General features: G+C 34.2%; 1 protein-coding gene across 1 annotated transcript; it reads left to right on the forward strand.

The window, feature by feature from the left end:
- Positions 1-91: 91 nt before the first annotated feature.
- Positions 92-24,738, forward strand: LOC128214775 (phospholipase A-2-activating protein-like). Its single transcript, XM_052921413.1, has 12 exons — positions 92-267; positions 1,362-1,555; positions 3,447-3,548; positions 4,046-4,165; positions 4,824-5,127; positions 6,241-6,392; positions 7,752-7,912; positions 13,405-13,627; positions 14,856-15,077; positions 21,929-22,036; positions 22,357-22,503; positions 23,160-24,738. Exons 1-12 carry the CDS (start codon positions 128-130, stop codon positions 23,717-23,719), a joined length of 2,433 nt encoding a protein of 810 aa, XP_052777373.1. The 5' UTR covers positions 92-127; the 3' UTR covers positions 23,720-24,738.
- The last annotated feature ends 256 nt before the right edge of the window (positions 24,739-24,994 follow it).

Below are 24,994 nucleotides of genomic sequence, written 5' to 3' on the forward strand. Positions count from 1 at the left end.
GTTAGTGTTTTATATTATATATGGATAGCAAAGTATATACCAAAATACCATATTAGAAAAACAAACTACCATATAAATATTTTTATTCAATCGTATTCGCGACCGGCATTTACTGCATTCCAGAAAAATGGCCGCACCATATCAACTTCGCTGTCAAATATTTGGTCATTCTAAAGATGTCAGAGCAGTGACTCCGGCTATTATTCCTGAAAATGCTGTTGTTTCTGGGTCAAGAGATGCCACTGCTCGAGTTTGGGTTGAAGAGGAGTATGTCTTTCTTGTGTTTTCCTGTTTCACTTCCTGTAAGCAATGACGCTTACAAAAAGTTCCCCACCCTACACTGGTTTTCATATTCCATTATAGAGGGACGGTCAATTTTTGATATACAGTCGAGTTTTGACAATTCCACATACTTATTAAGTGGCAGCCAAGATTTTTATTTCTTTTTTCGAAATGACTCATTAATATGTACAATGATTCATTAATTTTTATTCATTTGCATCACTTGTTTTGTAATAATGCTTAAATATGAACATGTGCCCACAGTACACCAGGGTGCTGTGTTTGCACAGCACCCTGAAGGGGAAAGGTTCGAAGCCCTTAGACAAGCTGGAGAAATAGCCCAATCATGCATAATTGCTAATTGCCCTATTTCAAACAAAAGAAATTACATTCAATAGTGTCAAGCCATGTTAACAAAAACACATGTTATTGAAGTCTTGCCTAAAATTGTGAGTTTTTCATCGCAATACATTTATAACAGTGTATGCAAAAACAAGTCAGACATTGCAGGTTGATTTAAACATGGTCCTCTGTAAATTTTAGAAAGTATTGAGGGCGTTGTTTAGGTCCAGAACATCCAAAAATACTCAATGTCTACTCCTCAATATCAGCATTTGCACAATAGGTGACTAAAATCTAGCATGGAATTGACTTACCGACAGCATGTGCAGTATATTACTGAAATAAACCTTTAGGTATTACTTTGTTAAATAAGTTGTTTTACAATCAAATGAATTTTATTTAATAGAAAAAGATTATGTAAATCAGTGATGAAAACTTATCATAACAGCCTTGTGCACTGTTCAGTAAATAAGCGAATCAACAACAGCATGCTTTTGCACTTTAGTTACTTCTGCTCAGAATGACTGGTCAAAGTTCAATAAGCATGCTGGGGTTACTGTTAATTTATTTACTCGAATATTTATCTTGAGAAAATCGAGAATGGAAGTAAATTTTAAATGTTGCCAAGCACCAAGGGATGACATTTTTGTGGAATTTCCTTATTTAAAAAAATGGATTCACAATACATGTTTAAGTTGCGAAAAATCAAAAAAATCCTAATTTTTATGTTTTTATAGGGATGGTAAAGGCTATCGTGAGGGTCACTTTATGAGTGGACACAAGAACTTCGTAAGCAGTGTCTGTTGTATGCCTCCTGATGATAAATATCCCCATGGCCTCATCTTTACGGGCAGCAATGATAACACCATCCTGGCCTTTACACTGGACTCGCCACAACATATCTTCCAGTTGGCAGGACATTCTGGCACTGGTGAGTCAACTGTACCTTGCAGTTGTTTAACAGTTGTTTTGTTTGAAAAGTACATTTTATTGCCATTTTGAAAATGGTCACCTAGTCAAAACATTGAATAGGTGGAAATGTTAAAACTCCAATGTCTGGCCACACTTGCATTGTAAGTGAAGACTTCTCATTTATTTTTGTTGCTGGCTTGATAGTGCATACATGTACTGGTAGTTAGCATACCAAAGCGGATATCTTATTCTTTAAAATTAGAATGAGGTGTGATTAATGTTACTCAGTTTTAATTCTCCCCTCGATTATGCATGATAAACCATACATATAAAATAATAAAAACTGCATTGTGATTTAGTTTTATAGATAGATAGATTTATTCGTGCATATATATATGTCATAGTAACAAACCAAATATCTCATAAAGTTATAACACAGACTGATTAACAAAGTATTAGTGATGATATCTGTACTAAAGCACAACATCATTAGAATGCTTTGGATACATACGTGCATTAATAAAGATTTAATTCAATGTGACAAATATATAACACAGGATATTAAAGTTATTCAACTTATTTCCAATGGGGTCCTTATGACAAATATAATTATTTGCCAAGATCTCAGTTGTAAGCTGTTTAAATTAGGTTTTCTTATACAAAAATAACATGCATGTACTCTTGACCAGTTAAAGAATGATTAAATGTTTGAGATCAAACTTTTACAGTTATAATTGCAACCGACTGTTAAAACCATATGACACTTTAGCATAATATGACAAAAATCTTTGAACTGATATGCAAGATTAAATGAATAACAATTAATAAAAAAGGAAATCTTTCATTTCTGCACATTTCATACCAACAATGAGATGTGATTTCACTTCTTTTTTAAAAGTATTCTTATTTTTCAATTCTTTTAACTTTATTGGAAGACAGTGTTCCAGTCCTGGATTGCTTGATAAAAGAAAGTATTTAATATAAAACTGTCAGCCTGTGGCACTTTAAAATTTCCAGCACTATGTCTACTGTTGTAAGAATGTGTGGATGAGACTAAAGTAAAATGTTCATGTAAGTATGATGGGCATTTGCTATTAAAGATTTTATGTACATGGTTTAGTCGTAGTTGCTTTATCCTATTTTCTATATTAAGCCATCCAATATCACTGAAAGCCGAGACTTTCAGGGAAGTTCTACAATCATAGCCATAAATAATCTGACAACTTTGTTCTGAGTGACCTGTAATCTGTTCTTGAATTGTTTAGATATACCACTGTACCAAGATGTCGATGCATAGTCAAAATGACATTGTATTAAGGAGTTACATAACAATCTTCTTAGATTCATATCTAAAAAACGATTTTGTCTATATAAAAATTTTAGCCTAGAATTAACTTTACTGACAATATTGTTAACAATAGATGCAGCACTGAGATCATTGTCCAGTATACTTCCAAGATATTTAACGGATTGTTTAGGTTTTATGATATGGCCATTGCAGTTTACATTAAAGCTATCAACTTTTGTTAGTTTTCTTTTAGACCCAAATAAAATACATTCTGTTTTTCCAAGATGCAAAGACAGTTTGTTGTCAACTAACCACTTACTACAGTTTTCCAGTTCCTTGCCGAGTACATTACTAATAACAGACGGATCTTTGTGTGAGAAAAGGATAGCACTATCATCTGCATATAATTTACATTTTTCACTTATGCTTATACTCATATCATTGACATAGCATAAAAACAGCAACGGTCCAAGTATGCTTCCTTTAGGAACGCCACAAGAGATGTTCATGAATTCAGACGTTGTTTTTTAGATAGCAAGCATCAATCATAATTATGATGGTTGTCATAAAACACAGAAAAAGAAACATCAGCTGACTTTTTCCACTCATGTGTTGTTTTCAGTGTGTTCCATGGCGGCTGGCAAGTTTGGTACCCTGCTAAGTGGCTCCTGGGATAAAACCGCTAAGGTCTGGCTCCACCAAAAATGCGTCATGACACTGGAAGGTACTGTCTTGTTAGAGTTGCAATATTTTTGCAGCAGTTTTTTCCTGTTTTTATAGCTGTTATTTGGGTAACTCCCCAGTGCCAATAAGTATATTTCCAAATGTTATCTTTTTACCAATTTTTTTTAGATATATTTCAGGGCCAGGATCCATAAAACATCTTAAATCATTATTGTATGTTAAGTATCACACTATGGTCATATGACATAATTACATAAAAATATAATACATTTATGTAAATGTCAAGTATATATGATTCAAACATCAAACATTTAATGGTTTCAGAAAGCAATGTATTGTATCAAATTAATGCACATAGATACTACGAGGAAATTGTTCTCTTATGTGTAATCGAGTCTTCAACAATACTTTGTGTAATTAAAGATATAAACTTGATAAGAATGACTTATTTCATCAAGGACTTTATTTCATTTCTTTTACTCTCATATTTTGCATTGATTAAATTACGAAACAATGGAGATAACCTTTATGTTACAGGTCACCAGTCTGCTGTGTGGGCGGTGGCTATAATGCCCGAGCAAGGCGTGATGTTGACGGGATCTGCAGACAAAACCATCAAAGTGTGGAAGGCCGGCAAGTGTGAGAATACCATTACAGGTAAATCGTGATTATATGTCTGATATCATCATAATGTTAAAGGTCTTTGTTTTTCACAGAGGGTTACAGAGTGTATTGCTAACACTCATTGTGTTACATAGAAGGCACAGTTCCCAGGGATTGAATTGGCCTCTGCCTGTCAGATCATATCACTGCATAGCCAGTTATGGATCCCGTTTGCACCTTAGCTTTGATCAGACGGATGCTGTTATATGTTTGATTAATAATATCTATCATGTGTTTCCGGTCTGGACCAGAGAGTATGTGTGTAATCCAGTAACAAGGATTTTCGAGTTATTGGCAATGCAGCTTGCCCTAAGGATTTTTTTATCCAGACTGGAAAAACATAATGTATAATATTTTTTCGTGCATATCTTAAATTATCAATTCATGGAAAAATTTATATATAGAACACATTTTTGTACTATTCACCAAAATGCACTTGCGATGAAGTGTTTACTGATGTCATGATGTGTAATAATTTTAGATCACTGTTGTCGTAAAATAGTGTGTGAAAAGTAGAAAGAAAGCTTTCTTTGGAGGTTTCTTTTTCCGAAAAAATGAAACAATGGCATAAAAGATATACATGTGTCCTTCAAAAAACTTAAGGATTGATGCTAAATTTACATTTAATCAGCAAATTTGCATATCCATCCAGGTCATGATGATTGTGTTCGAGGTTTGGCGGTTACACAGGGCTGCGAGTTCCTGTCTTGTTCCAACGATGCCACTGTCCGACGATGGCTTGTAACGGGAGAATGCATCGCTGTGTATTACGGGCATGAGAACTTCGTGTACAGCCTAGCAGTGTTGCAGAATGGGCAGGATTTTGTAAGCAGTGGGGAGGACAGAACGGTGCGTGTGTGGAAGGACGGGGAATGCCGACAGACCATTAACCATCCTTGCCTGTCCATATGGAGCCTCTGTGTAATGGCTAACGGAGATATTGTGTCTGGTGCTAGGTAAGTTGTAAATCTGACCATTAAGATGAGGTTGTTGTTAAAAGTAGCTGACATGACACCAATTCATCCTTCATATAAACATTCATAACTGTTTAACCTTTTGAGAGATTTACTAGTCACATGATAACCCTGGACAAGTGGTCTTAGATTGAAGACTTATTCTTTTGTTAACTAAAGAAGGTACTTATCGAGTACTTATAGAGAGCCACTTATTAAAGTGTGACATTAATTGACTTCATAACAATGCTTTCAATTACTTTAAATGAGTAAGTCTTCACAAAATGAAATTCATATCAATGTCGACGATTTTGTGCATATTTTATTAAATTTAGCTTTAAAAAAATTTCACACTGTATTTATATAGCATGTATAAGTATATTGACAACACTCTATACATGTAACAGAGCTTTGTTTAATCTGAAAAAATAGTTGCACTCAATTCCAAGATATTTCCTTTATTTAAAAGGAAATCAAAAGCGATTTTCACAAAAAGTCAAAATATTTTAATTTAGGGCTATTTCAGTAAAACTGGGGGAAGGTAATTATTTAAAAAGTATATGGGTGGGTGTCTTATTTAGCTAATTTGGACCCCGAAAGGGTAAATTTGCTTCTGTAGGAGGGTGGTATATTTTAAAAGTGCCTCCCCCCCGGGGGTTTTATGTTTAAATGGAATAGTCCTTAAGATTTGTTTATGTTTGGAATAGCCCTTAAGATTTGTTTATGTTTTGGCTCCAATTAATAAGGCCAAGAAAATAACAGGGTTTGGTTCTGGTTACATGCCCAAAAAAATATGGGTCAGTAGCAGGGTTGTTTAAAAAAAAAAAATGAGTCATGTTCAAAAACTGCCAAAAGGGATTTTTCATTGTCATATGGAACAAAGAATGAATGCAGTATTTGGTGCTGAATATATATTCTAGTTTTTGAAATTAGCAAATGCCATATTTTCTTACCAAAAAAATGAATACAATGTTTTCTTAGTAATAAGCAATTATATATTTTTTGTCTGTAGCAAATAAAAAGTCAATCGTACAATCAGAATCAAGCTTATTTTTTGGCTGAAGACCTTGCAATTAGTTGAAAAAGACATGTAGCAAATCTTGAATACATTCACAGTGATGGAATCCTGCGAGTGTTCACCTGCGACCCTGCCAGGTTTGCCTCCACAGAGGAGCTTAAAACGTATGACGAGCAGATAGCCCAGTCCCAGGTCCCCCAGGATATACGACCCGAGGAGCTACCAGGACTAGAGGCACTCACCAAACCTGGTACGATAAGGGAACATTTTTTTACTCAGGCTTTTGTTAATCAGGTTTTCATTGATAACAGAGTTATTAGACTGAGGATGTTGTGAGCGGATGGTCGGGCTCAAACATTAGTTTCTGTCCAATAACTTAAATTAGCATTAATGGATAGTGTTGAAACTTGGTTTGCAGGTAGCGTATGAGAAGAGCAAGTTTTTTAGTTGTTTTTGGAAAAGCTGTAATTCAAAATCCCCTAAGATAGTTTGGTATTTACAAACATTAATCAGGTTAGTCTGAAGAAAGAAAATAGGGGAATCAACAGATGACAACATCACAAACAAACTGCTGCGTTATGATTGGTCTCCCTTGCTATTTTCGAACATAACAAATATTACTGTGTTTTTGCAGACTATAGTAGATACCTCGACATGTTATAAATTTAATGAATTTTGAAATTGAGCTGGTCTGTTTTTCCTCAGATTTATTATGAGCCAAATGGGTAGAAGCTTTAATGAAAGCTTGTTTAAAGCTCGCAGTAAATAAAAGAAAAAGAAAAGTAAATCAATGATGGCTGAATGACTCTGGTAAACATTGACCAAAGAAATGAAAACAGATTCTTGGAAAGCTTTTATAATCATCTTAAATCTTTTCCACACAACAAAGTCACTCAAAGATGGACCTTCAAAAATCTGTAGAGTAGAACAACACCACTGACTGGAATTCTACTGACTTGTGGACTTAATTAAAAAAAAAAAATAGAAATTAAAAAAAGTAGAAATTAAAAAAGGACATTTTTTTCTTCTCAATGAGCAAACGACTTTGATAGACAAGTAATATTTTGCTTAATAGATGCATGAAGTCAAATTTTAATGATTAGATTGAGCATAGCAAAAGAGCCCTTCTATATCATTAAAATATTACTTCAGTTCATCTTTACTGTCATAGAATAGTTACCTCATTGGCTGTGTATTGGCAGTGGGCAGACCTTTAAAAACTCCCGAAAGTTGAAGATCTTAATGATTAAGCCTAGTAATTAATGAGTGCCTATCTGCAATTTCATCGGCTGAAAATGTAGGTATTCTAGATATTAATAAGGGTCATATAAAAATAGATTCATCAATTGATTGGGTTTTAATGAATGAAAACAAGAAAGCCAATGAAAGCTGGTTAATTTTATAAGCCACTGATGTCCTTTTTGAATATGATATTCCAGTGGTCGAAATAAGCACAAGCCCTTAAGCTGTACACTTGTAAAATGTTTGCGGGGCTTGTTCAAAATCTGAATTCTACATGTTGCAAATTGTTAAACAAGTAAACATATTATTATAAGAAATTGGGCATGTTTGTTAAAAAGTGTTAATTTTGCATTTCTGTGTTTCCCAGGTGCAAAGGAAGGTCAGACTAAGATGGTTCGCAATGCAGAGGGTAAGGTCGAGCTTTATGGATGGGAGAGTGGAATCCAGCAGTGGAAGAAGGTCGGAGATGTTGTGGGATCATCTGGTGGAACTACGGCTTCGTCCGGCAAGACGCTTTATGAGGGAAAGGTGAGGGAATGGTTTAAATCAGACCGTCTCCGTGGCCTAGTGGTTAAGGCGTCCGCCTACAGAGCAGGAGGTTGTGGGTTCCATCCCAGGCCGCGTCATACTGAAAGAATTTAAAAGTTGGAACAAGTAGCTCCCTTGCATGGTGCTCGGCATTTAAAGGGTAGGGCTAGGAAAAGTGGTGTACTCAGTACTGGTTAAACCCAGGAAAGTTGTATCCCGCTTTACACCAAGCACGTTAAAGAGCCAAGACATCTCTTCGCAAAGAGCTAGGGTATCGCACCCGGATCTCTTGTATCTTACTCTGTTTCTTCAAGTCTTCCAATGTCTGGATTTGACTGCGAATTGCTGTCACTTTTATCTCATGTCACTTGTGGTCAAGCCATTATGCAGCCAATGGATGCGGGCTGACCTTGATAAACTCAAATAAACAAACAAAACATGGTTTAAATCGATGGTTGAAAGTGAAACAGTTTTATCTGGTTCTTTATATTATGCCACTTTTAATAGAATGTTTTAGCTTTTACCTCTCAAAAAGTACATGTCACTATAATAATCATCTGCAGACCTCTTTCTTTGCAACTTGCAAGTTTTTAAACCTTAAATTATTGCTGAAATATTTGTATAGGGAATGTCAATCCCAATGAGTACATGTCAAAATTTGGAATGCTGAATGATTTAAGGACTTTTGCCATTTGAAATGACTCAATATATCTGACCAATTAAATGCCTAGAAAATGCCTGTATCATTCCTTATAAACCTGATATTTCAGGCAATATTTAGTCTGATATTCGATATAGTTTAATTTCCTAGCCACTGGAAATGTTAAATTAAATTTTTATCAATATCTAAAAAAAACATGAACTTTTAATGATTTGTGTATTTCATTAAAGAGATTCTTCAGAAGTACAAAATACATCGAGAGCATGAAAATAGCAATCTCGATTTGATCGAGACCGCATTGGTAATAATAAAATAATAAATGCAACAATCATGTTGCTGTTTCATCTGTGTTTCCTTTATAAATAGCGCATAATGATTTCATGGTTTAAATCATATCTGTTTATGAGTACATATAAATATACCGACGCTATTTTTAAATTTACTGGGATTTACGTGATAGACAACCCCTGTAAATCTCAAATTGGAAAAATGCAAGAAAACTGCAAAAGAACCATGTTGCATAAGCTTTATGATACATCAGAAAGATTCAATGCGTTGTACACAACGATGTCAATTTTATGCAAGTTTTTTAAATTTTCTTTTTTTCTTGCAAATGAATTATATAAGTATCTTCAATGGCCGAGAGTGTAAGATAGGTTCATTCCGACCCGAGCATAAGGTGTTTTGCGGAAACGAGGTTTACCGAGTTTCCGCACATCATCCTGCGTGAGGGTTGGGATGAACCTATCTTACACGAGCGGCTATGGTAGATGCTCTTTCTCCCACCTAAGTTAAACAAAACTAAGGGCTATTCCAGTTAAACATATGTCCCACCCCAGGACGGCAAAATAAAGAAATTCTGTAGGGGGTAGGTCTTTTTCTTAATTTGCTACTGTAGGGGGTGGTGATAAGTCCAATTTCCCTTCTATAGGGGGGCGTCATTTTCTTTTTGCTTCTGACCGTATCTGCTCATTTATATTCACTGCCCGATGGTGAAATACCGGTTTTTTTTAATCCATATAACATATTTTACCGAACGTCGTGTACCGAATTGGTTTGGATACAAATTTTCGCGATATTACGAGTCGGTTCCGCGGTACCGGAAATCAGAAGAAGTTGCGTCCCTTGACAACAAGATGGCGGAGGCGCCAGAATTTGTAAAGTCGTGGTCGAAGACCAACCTACAAAATTGGCTAGAAACCAATAGTTGCGCCGCATGTGTGGATACGTTTCGTGGTAAGTATACCAAATTGACAACAGTTGTCTAGAATTTTATTAGAAATCATAATTTGTACGTATTGCGTAAATGTTATAAATCCGAATGTTTCGTCCCCTTAACATTTCGACCACAAGTTATTTTTAGGTTGTATATAATTACATGGGTGAAAGTTTCTTGCCGTTATCCACCGTTCTTGCGGTTATCGTAAATCGTACATTCTCGGTCAGTTCCGATCTTCTGTCCACATCTTTTTTCCAACATATAGATCTATATAGGAAAAGTTCTGTCAACACAATCTGTTTAGTTTTTCCGTCATTTTTTAATGATTTTTCAAAGTTTCGGAAGTTGCTATAAATAACTATAGAATGACTGAATAACAGAGAATTTTTTAACCAGAAACGGAGAATGGTGTCTTGCGGACTGTCAATAATGTATATGTCTAGTGAATTTGTAGAGGCATATATGCTTAGGATTTAAACAATAAAGCGAACATCAGAATTTGCATGATCTAATCAGAAGACTGGGATAACAGGTAACAGAGTTTTATTGTCTATCTAACTGGGAAAAGGTGGTATTTCTGAACACGGGCACTAGCCAATTATGAGTCAGAAATACTAGACCAAGCCTTTTCTATTTCTGTCTTGTCCAACTCCTATTTAAAAGTCATGCAACAGTATTATATAAATCAAATTTGGCTCTGTCCTATGTGGAAGTGCTGCCGATTTTTTTTGTACTTGTGGACTTTGTTGCATTAATACATGATTTTGTTTTTCATCCATGCGGTTTCCCATGGCTATTTCGGGCTTTTCAGTTTCAAACTTTTTCACCCATGTATTAAATGATGAGAATTCACTCTCTTTTTTTGTGAACTTTGAAAAAAATGTTCCGTAAATACTGCTATTGAATTGTGAAAATGATATATTACAGCTGCAGGAGTAGCTTGTACTTAGCGATCCCCAATCAATGGTAAACATAGAATAGTGGTGGCTATAGTATAGTCCCCAAATAATGGCATTTTGACTTCATTATGTTGCACTTTGGGGATCGTTCAATTATAAGTGTTCCCAATTGGAGAATCAAAGGTAATAAACTGGTGTGGTGAATCTTTATAGAATAGATCCGTATTAATGTATCTTTGTACATTTAATGGCATCTCTACATTGCAGTGATTGTCACTTGATAGTTTAATGTTTGAATGGTTCTATGAAACTTATAGGTATTACTTTAGCTTATGGTGAGCTTTTGGGATCATTAGGTGTCTGTTATCCACATTTGGCCTGCGAGCATTCTAGTCCAACAAATGAGCTGGAAATGCTGGAAGAACATCACATCTTCCGTCGGTCATGTTCATGTGTTAATTCAATATAAATTTTCAGTTCCTTGAGCTAAATATAACAAAATTATTTCCATACTTGGATAGGAATATAAAAGAAACAATTGTTAGGTTAAGGCCAAAACAAATAATTTTATTCAAGAAATATACACCGATTCAAGGGAACAAACAAGCAGCCTCATGTGGCTTAATATGCACTTATAGCAACATATGAAGAAACAAGAGAACCGTGGTGTGTAGGTTATAGTCCATATAATGGAAAATAACCAAATTTATTAATGGAAAATAACAAAATTTATTACAAGCGAAGCCCAGTAATAAGTTTTGTTATTTTCCATTACATGAGCTGTAACCGACTTATAGTTCACCCTAGTTTCTAAGCCAATCATCGAACAAGGCCGTATACAGCGTGCCCATTGGCTGCTCGAAGTTCATTTGGCGCGCGCCATGTCTGTTGACCTAGTTATAATAATTAACTTATTGGGTGCAGATGTGATCTTATATGAAACCTATTCGAGCAAAGATTTGAAAATCTCAGGGTGATGATTGGCATAGAAACTAGGGTGAGCTATAAGGTCCTATATAGCTCACCTGATCAAAGAGTTACAAAAGAGTAATTGCAAATAATCTTTGCATATAGACGTATAAAAAAATAAACTTCTCAAGGGGGTCCGAATTTGCTCAGAAAATATTCTAAAGGGGGTTCTTTTCTCATCAAAAAAAACTTCTGAAGGGGGATGGTCCATTTTGAAAGTGCCTTCCTGGGGTGGGACATATGTTTTACTGGAATAGCCCTAAGTAAAAATGTTTTTTTGCTGAAACTATTGTGCTTAGTGAAAATAATTGCGTATGGATATGCGATAATTCGTGGTTGTCATGGATATGCGCGCAGTGATTTTGATTATGTGAATGGTCGAACCGGTATTCAAATAGTTCTAAGGAGAGTGAAGCATTATTTCTTGAAAGGTGCGTGAAAATTGTTTTATGGTGACATTTAATAATTATTTAGCGTTCTAAATATTGCCACAAGACAGGGTTTCCATGATGCTACAGACGACAGTCTTTAACAAGGGAGGTAATTACAATGTGATGACCATAAAAAAGGAGTTCCATACGGGCATTTTATCTTCGCCCGTGGGCAAGATAAGAATTTCTAGCACGGTTAAATTATTGGATCTACTTATCTGAGGTGGGAGAATATGGTGTCTAGTCTCAGACCATTCCCCTTAACACAGATAAATTTTTTAGGCCAATGACATTGCACAAACCTGTTTCATAAACTCATAACTCCGACTTTTATGTTACCTGTTGTTTGTAAGCTTATTATAATCGCACTTGGGCAAAACCTATTTGGCGAGTGCTCCAATATGATTGTTAGTCATTTTAGGTATTTGGAGCATAGTTTGCACAGACAGAATTTAACCCTTGTTAGAGCTACCCTAGTTCTTTAACATGCACCAGTGTATCGCACTGCCTCACAGGCCCCCCCCCCCCTTTTAACATGCAGCAGTGTTTTTCACTGTCACACAGGACCCCCATTTAATGTCTCTTCTGGAAGACAATTTGTATGTTTGTAGTGTTGTTGGGAATCGAACCTGTGACCCCTGGGTTGACAGTCAAGTGGTTTGCCACTAGTCCACGGATCCCCCACTGTTATCAGGTAGCCAAGTTATGCCCCTTTATAGTCTGGGAAAACAAAAGACAAACAGTTGCATCGCTTGTGTTGCTCTTGTATATGTATTTGTTCACAGGAGTATGTGTTTAGTGTGGATATTGAGGATAGGGAAATTGCTGCTTTAAAGCAGTGCACTTTCACAGAATGTCAGTTTTTGACACTTTTTAGATTATTTGTCTCAGAATTGGCTGATTTTGGCATCAATACATCAAATCAGTAATATTCAATTACTCACAATGAAACAGATTATAATTCCGTAAACTGTCGATAATTTAAAAAACAACAACAGTTTTAGCCATAAAACAATTTTTGAATATGAACACTGCAATCTGCTTTTTTGTCAGCAGTTTCATATCGCTGGTTACCAGACATTTAGGCAAAATTGGCTCATTAAAACACAAAAATACAAAAAATTGTCAAAACGATTAATCTGTGAGAGTGCAGCTTTAACTGCAGTAAAAGTTGTTTGTAACGCTTGGACTTATTTATCTATCTACAGGAGGATGACTATGTGTGTTTGGGTGGATATTGAGGATGGGGAAATTGGTGCTTTTACTGCAGTAAAATTTGTTTGTAACGCTTGGAACTATTTGTCTATCTACAGGAGTATGACTATGTGTTCAGCGTGGATATTGAGGAGGGGAAACCACCGCTAAAGCTGCCATACAACCTAACTGAGGATCCATGGTTTGCGGCCCAGATGTTCATAGAGAAAAACAACCTCAGCCAGGCCTTCCTTGACCAAGTGGCAAACTTCATCACTGAAAACACTAAAGGGGCTACTTTGACCCAGGGCTCTGGAGCTAGTTACGCAGATCCTTTCACTGGTTGGTACCCAACCCTTTTTCAAAACGTTTTTGTTTTTTTTAAATGCGCTTGAAATGAAGAAAAAATAATGCTTTTAACAAAGAAAAAAGCACTTAAAATGCAGAAAAAAATGCACTTTTAACACAGAAAAAATGCTCTTAAGTGCATTAATACGCTTTTAGTTCAGAGTAAATGCGCTTCATCCATAAAATGTGCACTATTTTCTAGTTTTTAATTCACTCAGTAAGAAAAAATATGCTTAAAATACAGCGCCAATACTGCTGCGTTTAATGCAGATTAAATGCGCATTTAATTTTTGCATTTCATACACTTTTTTGAGAAGGGAAGTATTTGTTAGTAAAAAGTATTATTTTAGTTTTAAGGGAGTGAAACCAGAATGGTTTATAGTGCTTCTTTCTTTGATTTCACTTAGAACCATATTGCTTTCATGCATTATGTCTCCCTTTAATGAATTGGGGAGACATCTTGTTTTTGCTAAGACCCAGGCCCCTCTTTCTCGAAACTTCTAGAGTCCCTTATAACAGGATTAAGCTAAGCTCACTATTTTGTGTGTATCTATAATGTGCATTATATTTACTTCTTTAAGAGTTTTTAGACGTAATATAGGAAATATCATTATGATAATCACAATAAACAATTTTTCATTGATGAAAATCGCTTTTAAGTATGTATTTTAGCTAATTGAAATAAGCTTCTTAAACCTGTTAAGCTTAAGAAGTTTCGAGAAATTAGGGCCTGGAACTTAATACTCATGATACAGGTTGGTCATGACTAGTAGATGACTCCTATGTCTGTTTGTCACCAGTGCAAAAGTGTCCATTGTTGATTTTTTATCACCTATGACCACACAATGGGGGAGACGAGCGTTTTTCTAGTAATGATAAGATCAATGCTGCATTTTAGGAGCAACTGAAGTTAAAATGGTACCGTTCTGTAACTGTTTGATCAAACTGGTAAAAAAGGGATTTGTTAGTAAATGTATTTTCGACAATAAAATAAAAGGAAACTTTTTTAAAATGAAACACCATTTGAAATCTCCATTTGTAATGATTTTTATTGAGAATTATATTTTTTTATTATTTAATTCTTTTGGTCTTAACATTAACCTATTTTTTTCTCTATTCACAGACTGCTTTCAAATGGTGCCTATCATTATATAGGGCTACCAAACATGACATTTATAATGACTGTAATAATTTTAACTGTAATATTTTCTATTTCTTCTAGGTGGGAACCGATATGTTCCTGGCTCCAGTAGCTCCACGTCAACTGAAGGGGCCGATCCATTCACAGGAGGCGGGAGGTATATCCCTGGGGGTAGTTCTGCCCCAAGTGCTGGAGGTGGGGGAGGCGGGGCAGACCCATTCACAGGCGGGGGGAGATATGTTCCATCCTACAATGGCGAACAGACTGGAACTGGAGGTGGAGGAGGTGGTGATGTATTTGTTGGTTAGTATGAGGTTTCTGAGTTTTAGCATGTGGGTTGTTGTGTTTTTGTAAACGGGCTTGACACCTGATGATACACTTACAAGAAAAAAAATGTCAAAAACTAACATAAAATTGAAATCATTTTGTTCAACACATTGAATCTTACTTACTGGTGTATCACATCGCTTACTACACATGAAACTTTCTCAGTTTTTGCTTATTTTTCCAATTTGAATTTAACTGCGTTTGTTTACCACATAAATACAAGTAAAATAGAAAATAATTTTGGTATTGTATCTCTACAAATTATGTGCCTTTCATATGCTAAATATACACACTATAAACGAAGAAGTCATTAAGTGCTAATTTTAATCAGGTAAACTCAGCTGAGACAGTGACATGATATTCTTTTAATCATGTTAAGTGGTGTATTATCAGCCTCATACTAGCTGGTATTGACAATTCTTGGCTTGTTTTGAGGAAATACGGTATTTGCGGATTTTGGGGTCATCTGGTGTCTAGTCCCTTTTAAGGTATTTTTTTACACATAGTGCTTTAAAATTTTTGCTAATTTTTTGAAGAAATATCAAAAATTAATCTTTTTAAACAACTTGAATAAATGCATTTACTTATTTAAAAGGATGGAGAGTTTCAATTTCTTTATAACGCACACTAAGTCGAATAAGGAATAAGGAACTAGTTCCCTATTCCTTATTCAAACTCGAATAAGGAACAGAAACAGTGAAATTTCAACTTTTTAATTAATTGTCCTTGACAACATTGTACAAATCAATAACTTCAACTACACCCCTCCTGATTGACACTATACAACTTGCACTTGTATAATAAGTTCTTGGCTTGTTTTGAGGAAATACGGTATTTGCTGATTTCGGGACCATCTGGTGTCTAGCTCTGTAAGCTATTTGACGATGTGCTAATATATTTAAATAAAACAAGTACGACTTAAACAGTCTATAATCTTGTTAGAAATGCTGCTGATCACAAGTGTATCCAATAAACTTTGAGAGCAAATAAATATTTAAACGACGATGAAATTAACAACTTCCTTAACTTTAACAAAGTTCTAAAATGTTAAGTAAATTGAATCACACTGGCAAAAATGTCTGTTTCTTTTATTCCTTTAGGCTTACTTAACAAAAATCAAGAGACAAGTGTTGCTATAGGGTTGCAGTGGTATTGTCTATTTGTGGATATGCTGAGTTGCATGAATTTACTACTAATTCACTTTCAAGAGTTGAATGCCTTTGGTTAAATATCATTTATTTTGAATTAAAGCTGCAACCTCACAGATTTACTGTTAACTTTTAATTTTTCTCTTGGAATGAGCAAATTTTCACGTAAAAATCTGCAAACCACTGATATAAGATTGCTGACAAAAGATCAGATCGCAGATTTTCATATTTCTGATCGAAAATTAATGTTTTATGCCTTTAACCGTTACTAACTGTTTAAGAAAAATGCATAAAACATCATTTTTTGAACTTAAACATAAAAATATGCGATCTAATTTTTTGTCAGCAGTCTTATATAACTCATTTCCATGGATGTTCGCAAAAATTGGCTCGTTCCAAGACAAAAAATAAAAAAAGTTGTCAAAACGTTCAATCTGTGAGAGTGCAGCTTTAACATATACAATTAATTTAGTTTGACAAATTTTGAGCATAATCAAAATTGACAAAGACCAAATATGTTACGCATTGAAAGAAAACATGTAAATTTTGCGCAATAACTATAGTGGAGACCAAATTAAGAAGAAAGCCTTGAAGCTAAAGAGATGTCTGGCTTCTAAAATGAAGTTAGATGCCTTTCTTGCTATATTGAAGATGCACTCTTACTCCCAAATAAGATTTACAACCATTCATACAATTGTTTTGATATAGCCAAAAGCATCAATAAATGTCTTAATCAATGGTTTATATGAAGGACTCAAAAAAGTTTAATTTGAAAGAAAGGTGCTGAAAACAGGGTATTTCTACCTTATTAAACGAAAGTGAATCACAGTAAATCTTTTAGCACTCACCAATCATTTAAGTTTTTTGCGTATTCAGCTATTAAATACAGTTTCAATATAAGAATAGTTAAAGGTTAATCACACAATTTAAAATTATGTTTGTTATACATGTGTATGTATTGATTTTGAATAAGAGTGTCACTTTGAAATTCACATGACTAAAATTCTAGTGATTAAAAAGCCAGTCAACACTGCCATATATATTTCTTTCAACTTTAAAAAAAAACACGAGGTCTTGTAATGGCATTGTTGTTGTTGTATTCATCATCGTACAACCTGGCTACAAAAATAACCTTGAAGATATTCACATAAAACCTGATTGTACACAGTTACCGGTAACAGTAGGCAGGAGTTAAGCTGGACCAATATTCATAAAACATCTTTAGTTATTTCTTAACTTAAGTCGATATCTTAAAATGTTCATAGTCAAGTTAAAAGGAAAATAAGTGATTTAAAAAAAATATATATATTATATATATTCAATAACATCAATAACAATGATAATTCCTATCTAAAGTATTAAAGCTCTTAAAGAATTTAATACTTTGCATTTTATTGAACACCAAATATAGTAAGCTAAGCTTAATCCTGTTATAAGGAACTTAAGAAGTTTCGAGAAATCGGGGCCTGGAGTCTAATCAGTCTGACAAAATAGTCAAAATGTTATGCCCCTTAATAAACTGGTACATGAAATTAAACAGACAGTTAAGTGCACATTTTAAAAGCTGCACTCCCACAAATTGATTGGTTTGACTAATTATTTTTTTTAATTGTCTTTTATGAGCCAATATTTGTGTTAATGTCTAGAAACCAGTGATATAAGACTGCTGACAAAAGATCAGATCGCTGCTTTATATTTATATTAAAAAATTAATGTTTTATGGTTAAAAGCGTAACTTAAACTTTAAGAAAAGTGAAATTTTCAGCAGTTTACCAAACAATTGAGATCTGATATTTTGTGAATTATCTAATATGGCAGTATTGAAGGCACTCAGATACCCAAATAAGCCGATTCTGAGACAAGTAATTCAAAAAGTGTCAAACTGACAATCTGTGAGAGTGCAGCTTTAGTGTTTTCGAGGAAAATTATTGCTTTTATAAATCAAAGAGTAACAAATCAGAAAAATAAAATGCTTATTTTTATGTGTCCATGTGCTGTTTAATATTTAAAAAAACCTCAGAAGTCTTTGATCAAAATTTGTCCAAGTTCTGTTTCAAGTTGAAAAGTTTTGAGCTCTCAGATCGATCAAACTGAACTTGTCCATTGATTCTGCTAAATCATTGCTGGAGGTTAAAATCAAACAACTGACTTGTCTTGTTTCCATGGCAATGTTTCATTAAACACATTTTTCGGCATTGTGCATCGTTATTTACTTTTACTCGTCAAAGAGCAATTGGTAGGAAAATGACAATAGGAAGTAATCATAAACGAGTTTCATGAGGGAATTTGCTTTCAAACTGCTTTTATTATGGAAACAAGGATGTTTGAATTCAAGATTTATCTTGAAATCGTGATTGAAAGCTCTTGATATCAGACGATTGTGCATTTGTGAAGTTTTTTGTTGGAAATTTGCATCAAAAATTGTCAGAAGTACCTTGAAATGGACATACATGGCTTTGGAAACCATTGAAACAAGGGTCGTAGCCTCTTGGCCGAGCTTTGGGCTTGATTCTCACCATGGTTTGCACAGATTGAAAAGTACTTGAATTTTAGGCTCCTGGCTGATTTTGCAAGCAAGTCTTTAAAATAAATTTTGTTTTGCCTTGAAATCTGCTTGAATAGTGCTTGTATTTATATAAATCAATCTTTAAATGTCCTTGTTCTGCCTTAAATGAAGTGTCTGTAGAAATAAAGGACCATCTTTACAAAAGCACAAAGTTGGAAAAACACAAGAGAAATCTGCCTACCAGTATCACCACGGCACCAGTTATACCCAATATATGTTTACAATTCCATTTAAACTGAAATAGAAAGAGGTCGTAAGAGAATAAAAGCTTTGCTAGATATTCTCTCAGAAAATTAGACAAATAATTGAAAACCTTAAAGGGGCTATACACCGTATGATGAAATAGCGGGGGGAAAAAAGAAAATTGTCAAAAACTGACAAAAACTTAGTATGTGTACAATGCATTGAAAAATTTATTTTTTGCAGTGTTTTTCGTATTTTTTCATTAAAAAAGATTACTATGTATGTTTACCTAGTAGAATTCATTCTTATGCGTGATTGGCTAGTCGATGTTATCACGTAATATTACCAAGTTAGATATATAGCTTAAATATTTCAAAGACTTAGCGTAAGCCTTCGTAGCACAGTGGGTACAACACTGGACTGCAATTTTGGCGACACTGGTTCAAACCTGTTCTCCGACTATATTTTTTTTTTGCATTTTGGTATTTTTAGCACGACTATTCGAAGAAAAGGTGGGCTATACTACTCGCCCCGGTGTCGGCGTCCGGTTAAAGTTTTAGGGCAAGTTGGGATTTTCACTTATAAGTCCAATACCCTACATTCAATTGACTTAATACTTCACACAGTTGTTCAGGACCATCACATGATGAGGTTAGATAACTCCATATTATCTTTTATACAAATTATGGCCCCTGATTGACTATGGAACTTAGGTTAAAGTTTTAGGGCAGGTTGGGATATTGTTTAATAACTTCTATACCCTTCATTCAATTGACTTAATACTTCACACAATTGTTCAGGACCATCACCCAATGAGGTTACATAACTCCATATCCTTAATACAAGTTATGGCCCCCGATTGACTTAGGTTAAAGTTTTAGGCAAGTAAAAGTTAAGGGCAAGTTGGGATTTTAATAAAAAAAACTTCTATACCGTTCATTAAATGCACTTAATAAAATTCTAAATTATTAACGACCATCTTACAACAAGAAACATAACTCCATTTTAAGCCTAAATACAAGTTATGGCCCTTGGCGTAGTCGAGCGCGCTGTCTTACGACGGCTCTTATTTTTAAAATTATGATATCAAAGAGTAAAAATTGTTATTAAATAATTGTTCTGAGATTCTTTACAAAAAAAAACTATTTTTGGTGCCAATCTGGTGTACAGTCCCTCTAAAGGACAATTAAATAACAGGTTACTGTGTCACAAATATGTATTATTTAGGTAGTTTGCTAATAATTACAGTCTTTGAAAATATGTATTATTCTCATAGTTTTATAATATTGTCTTTGAAAGTCAATTATAGGTCCTTGAAATCTCCTGAAAACTCCTTGATTTTTTTTTGCCAGTCTGATTGTATGAACCCTGCCCTCACACTAAAAGTTAAGAAGATTCTCAGAATAGTGATTTTTGATCTGTCATCATATCTGTGGCCAAGAGAAATTGAAGAACCATGAATACACATGAACTGGCCCCAATTTCTCAAAACTTTTTAAGCTTAAGTCGCTTATTTCAGTTAGCAAAAATACATACTGAAAATGGATTTTGATAAATGAGAAATGGTTTATTCTGATAATCATACAGATTATTCCTAAAAATTCCATAAGAAGTAAAGATAACACATTTGATTTTATAGAACACCAAAAATAGTGAGATTAGCTTAATCCTGTTATAAGGGACTTAAGAAGTTTCGAGAAATTGGAGCCTGCTGTTTAATTATTTTAGTGCACACGAAATATGTTTGACAACAGGACATTGCTGGTGAATATTTATTTTGTCTTGAGTTAATGCAAACTATGCCAGATTATACAGTGTAATTGTGTGAAGCTAAACATAATTGTCTTATGCCAGACATAATTGTCTCGCATATCAATAATCAAATTTTTCCACCAGAACAATGAATTAATTGGATAGTCACTGTGTCTTGTTTAACATCCTTTACATGCAATTTTCACTGCTCTTTCTATAATCATAATAACACCTAAAATGTAAAATAATAGAAATTATTTTCGAATGCAAGCAATTTGATTTATTGTGATTGAATAAATTTTGACTCCATATTCATCAAACAAGCATGTTTACCTAGACTTTACTGTGATTTTTTTGGTGCAATTTACTGCCTTCTAAAGGCTGTTTCCCCTTGTGAAAAAATGTCCATTTTTTCCAAATAAAAATGTGAAATGCCAATTACTTGAAGGAATAAGAAAGCAATGAAAAATTCTTGAAAAATAAACCAACTCTTGACAAGACTTACTCTTTTACAACATAATGTATGCATAAAAAAGTTAAAACATGTACTGGTATATTTGCCATTGTTTAAGCTGTTTTGGCCTGATTTTGTATTTTTCCCAAAGTGGATTATTTTTCCAAATTTGCAAGGCACAGGCAGTAAAAATAATTCCAAAACAAATTACTGCTTAAATTCTTGAAGCACTTATCCTTGTTCAATCCTAATCAGCCATAGCCAACGTCACACATGTTTAACATTATAAAAGAAACAAAATATAACTTTTTTATGCCTGGTATGACATAATCCATACCTATGTTATTTATCACATAAGACATCAGACAAAATGTCCTTTAAGCTCAAGAAATTTTTGTGGACAATGTTATTGAAATATGTTATAAAACACCAACAATGACTCTGAGGCATTTACGATACTTTTTTTTTTAAACACTAGTTTAAAAAAAGACATTGAAGAAAAGAAAGGAAAAATCACTATTCTGTATTAAGAAGCAAAACAATCAAATAATGACATAAATAAAAGTGGATATGTACAAGATAATTCTTTCCAACTATATCTGAATTGCTTTTTTAAGTTTAATTGAAATAAAAAAAAAAACAATAAAAAAATAAAATAAAAAAAAAAACATGAAAATATTCAAACTTTGAAATGACATGTTATATCTCTTATTATATATTTCAGGAGCTTATACAACAGGTACTGTCAACCCCAACCTGTCTAAGAGAAATGAGTTTTTCCCTAAAGAAACAACGCTCACATTTGATGCTGCCAACCCTGCTCAGATTATGGGTGAGAAATCTGGGGATGGTTATCCCAAAACACTCTTGATATGTATCCAGTAAAGTTTTCAACTTTTAAGGGTAGACAGAATGTAATCTGTTCACTGTGGTCATTCCTATGAGGGAATTGAGGGTTTTAGGCAAACCACCCAAAGAGAAGACTTTTAATTTAAAATATTGATAATATTAAGGAAAATATAAACAATCTCGGCACTACCATCACCAATCAATAATATACATAAATACATTTTATATACATATATGCATTAAATACAAGTACTACACATATAAATTTGCATATCTAATATGATCTCAACCCTGATATGACAGGGAAACTGCGGGAGTTCAACGGGACAGTTGAGGCTGGGTTGAAGGTTGATGACAAACTCATTGAAGGTCTTGAGGGGCTGCTTCACCGTGACCTTCCCTCAGAGGACAACCTCAATACTCTACGGGCTCTTCTACTCTGGCCTAACAGTAAGACTATACCCTTTAAGCCCATGTTGGTGTTTTCGATGTGATAAAGTTGTTTGTTGATATTACTTCACCGTAATGATATGATGTGATGAAGTTGTTTGTTGACATTACTTCGGCAGGATCAGCTGACCTGAAAAACCTTGACTTTGGCATTACTCATTAACCATTTAAGATATTCAAATGTTTTACTCTGCCTATTTTGCAGAAAATGCAAAAAAAATTGGAATATTTTAATATTCTTTAATATTTTTACTCAAGAAATAAATAACAAATGCCTATCAATGCTTTCTATTGAAGCAATGTTACATATAGCAATGCAAAAAAACATAACTTTATGTCAGTGACAACTTTGGAAAACTTAAAAGGGTATACATATCAAATGAATATTTTAGGGGGTATTTTCTTTAACCTAGACACATAGAGTAGTGAATTCTGTTATCATTATTCAGAATTATCACTTTAAATCACTTATAAAGGATAAAGTTGTTTGGTCTTTGCCTTCTCCGTTTTGTTTTTTTCACTTGCTCACTTCCATTTCTCTTGGCCAAAAGCTGTAGGACGAAAATGTTAATGGTGTTGCCCAAGTTCATTTTGACATGCCTGTAATAGATATGTGTAAATAATACATATATTTAAATGAGTTGATATATCTTCAGACTGTGTATTTCCGGCCCTGGATGTTCTACGAATCACCATCAAGACGCAGGAGGTGAACGTGGCCTTTTGCGTGAAAGATGACATTCTCGCTGCCATGATGAAGTTCTGGACACCCGAAAACAGCGTGCCCAACCAGGTCCTCAGTCTCAAGGTCGTCTGTAACATGTTTGCGCAGCCCCAGGGGTTTAAACTGTGCATGGACAACCGCGAGAAGATAGTCAACTCCGCGATCGTTATTAAAGATTCTAAGAACAAGAATGTTCATATCGGCCTTGGGACATTAATTCTGAATTTCTCTGTTGCTTTGTTTGGCTCGCTGGATTTGGAAGGAAAAAAGAAGACTTTACAAGCAGCATCAGAGTGTTTGAAATCCAAGCCAGATCCTGAAGCAGCATTTAGATTATTCATCGCCATGGGAACACTAATTCATAAGGATGAAAATATACAAAAGCTGGCTAAAAGCCTCGGAATCGCAAATATGCTCGGAGATTATCTTAGAGTATCTGAGCCTGCAAAGATCTCATCTTGTGCAAATTTTATGCAGGATCTCTTACGATGAAATGAAAACTCATCAAATATGACTTGAAGGTGGATTGTATGTATGCAATTAAACTGCTAAGACATTGGTACATGCATATTGGCATGTCAAGTTCACTTTTCATCTAGCTAACGTTATTTGAATTCTTTGTTCAGCATTTGTTTTCATCGTTATTGAGTTCAATATGTGTTAAAGCTACACTCTCACAGATGGACTGGTTAGACAACCTTTTTATGTTTTGTTTTGAAATGAGCAAACTTTTGTGTAAATGTCTGGAAACCAGTGATTTAAAGTAAATGTCAAAAGGTCGCAGTTTTTAATATTTATGTTCAAAAATGGGTGTTTTATGGCTAAAAGCGTTACTAACGAATGCTTTCAAAAAAAATGGAATTTTGGGCAGTTTTCCAAACAATTGAGATCTGTTGTATTGTGAGCTATCTCATTTGACCAAATTGAAGGCATTGATGACAAATTGAGCTGATTCTGAGACCAAAAATAAAAAAAGTTGTCTAAAGTTGTCTAATTGGTCAATCTGTGCGAGTGCAGATTCAAATGGAAGAAAATGTGATTGATGTGATTTAAAATTGAAGTTGAATCATTTGAGAATACACTCGTTCACCATTTCTTATAAAAAAAACTAATCTGCGTTCTCTAAGTTGTCTGCATCGAGCAATGCATATCTTGATTTCCTTAAGTGTTATCTGTCGTGCTCTGCTTCATGAAAAATTTCTAATTTACATGTATAAAAGATTTATAGTTTACTTACCAGTTCTTCACTTATTTATATGTTCACAAAGCTTACTTACTTAAAGCTCTCATATGAATCAGAAATAACAGAAAACCTCTCAGACGACATGGAAATAACAGAGAAAGCTTTTAGACAACAAGCTTCCAGACAATATAGAAGGAACAGAAATAGTTTACCTCAAAGACAAAAATAACAGAAAAATTTGCAGACAGCTGATATTTGGTTCTGTGAAGTTTTTTAGCATGTAGTAACTTACAGTTTTGTATGAAATAAAATTGAAACTAACATTAAACCAGTAAATTATTTATTTTCCTGAGAAAGTGTTTCTTCTTTTTCCTTTATTGTCAAATGCCTAGTTGTGGTATTTTGATGACTTGGCCTCTATTTCTTAAGAGTTCATTAGTATAACGAGCTTAGGTAGTTTATTTCAGTAAGCCAAATTTCCAACATAGTCTTTATTTTACCAAATAAAAATTAGTTAATCGTGATTATCATATACATGAATCATCCCCATTTTAATAGGTTCTAACACTGAAGAACGTAAATAT

Source organism: Mya arenaria, chromosome 13 (genome assembly GCF_026914265.1).
Source record: "Mya arenaria isolate MELC-2E11 chromosome 13, ASM2691426v1".
Lineage (NCBI taxonomy): Eukaryota > Metazoa > Mollusca > Bivalvia > Myida > Myidae > Mya > Mya arenaria.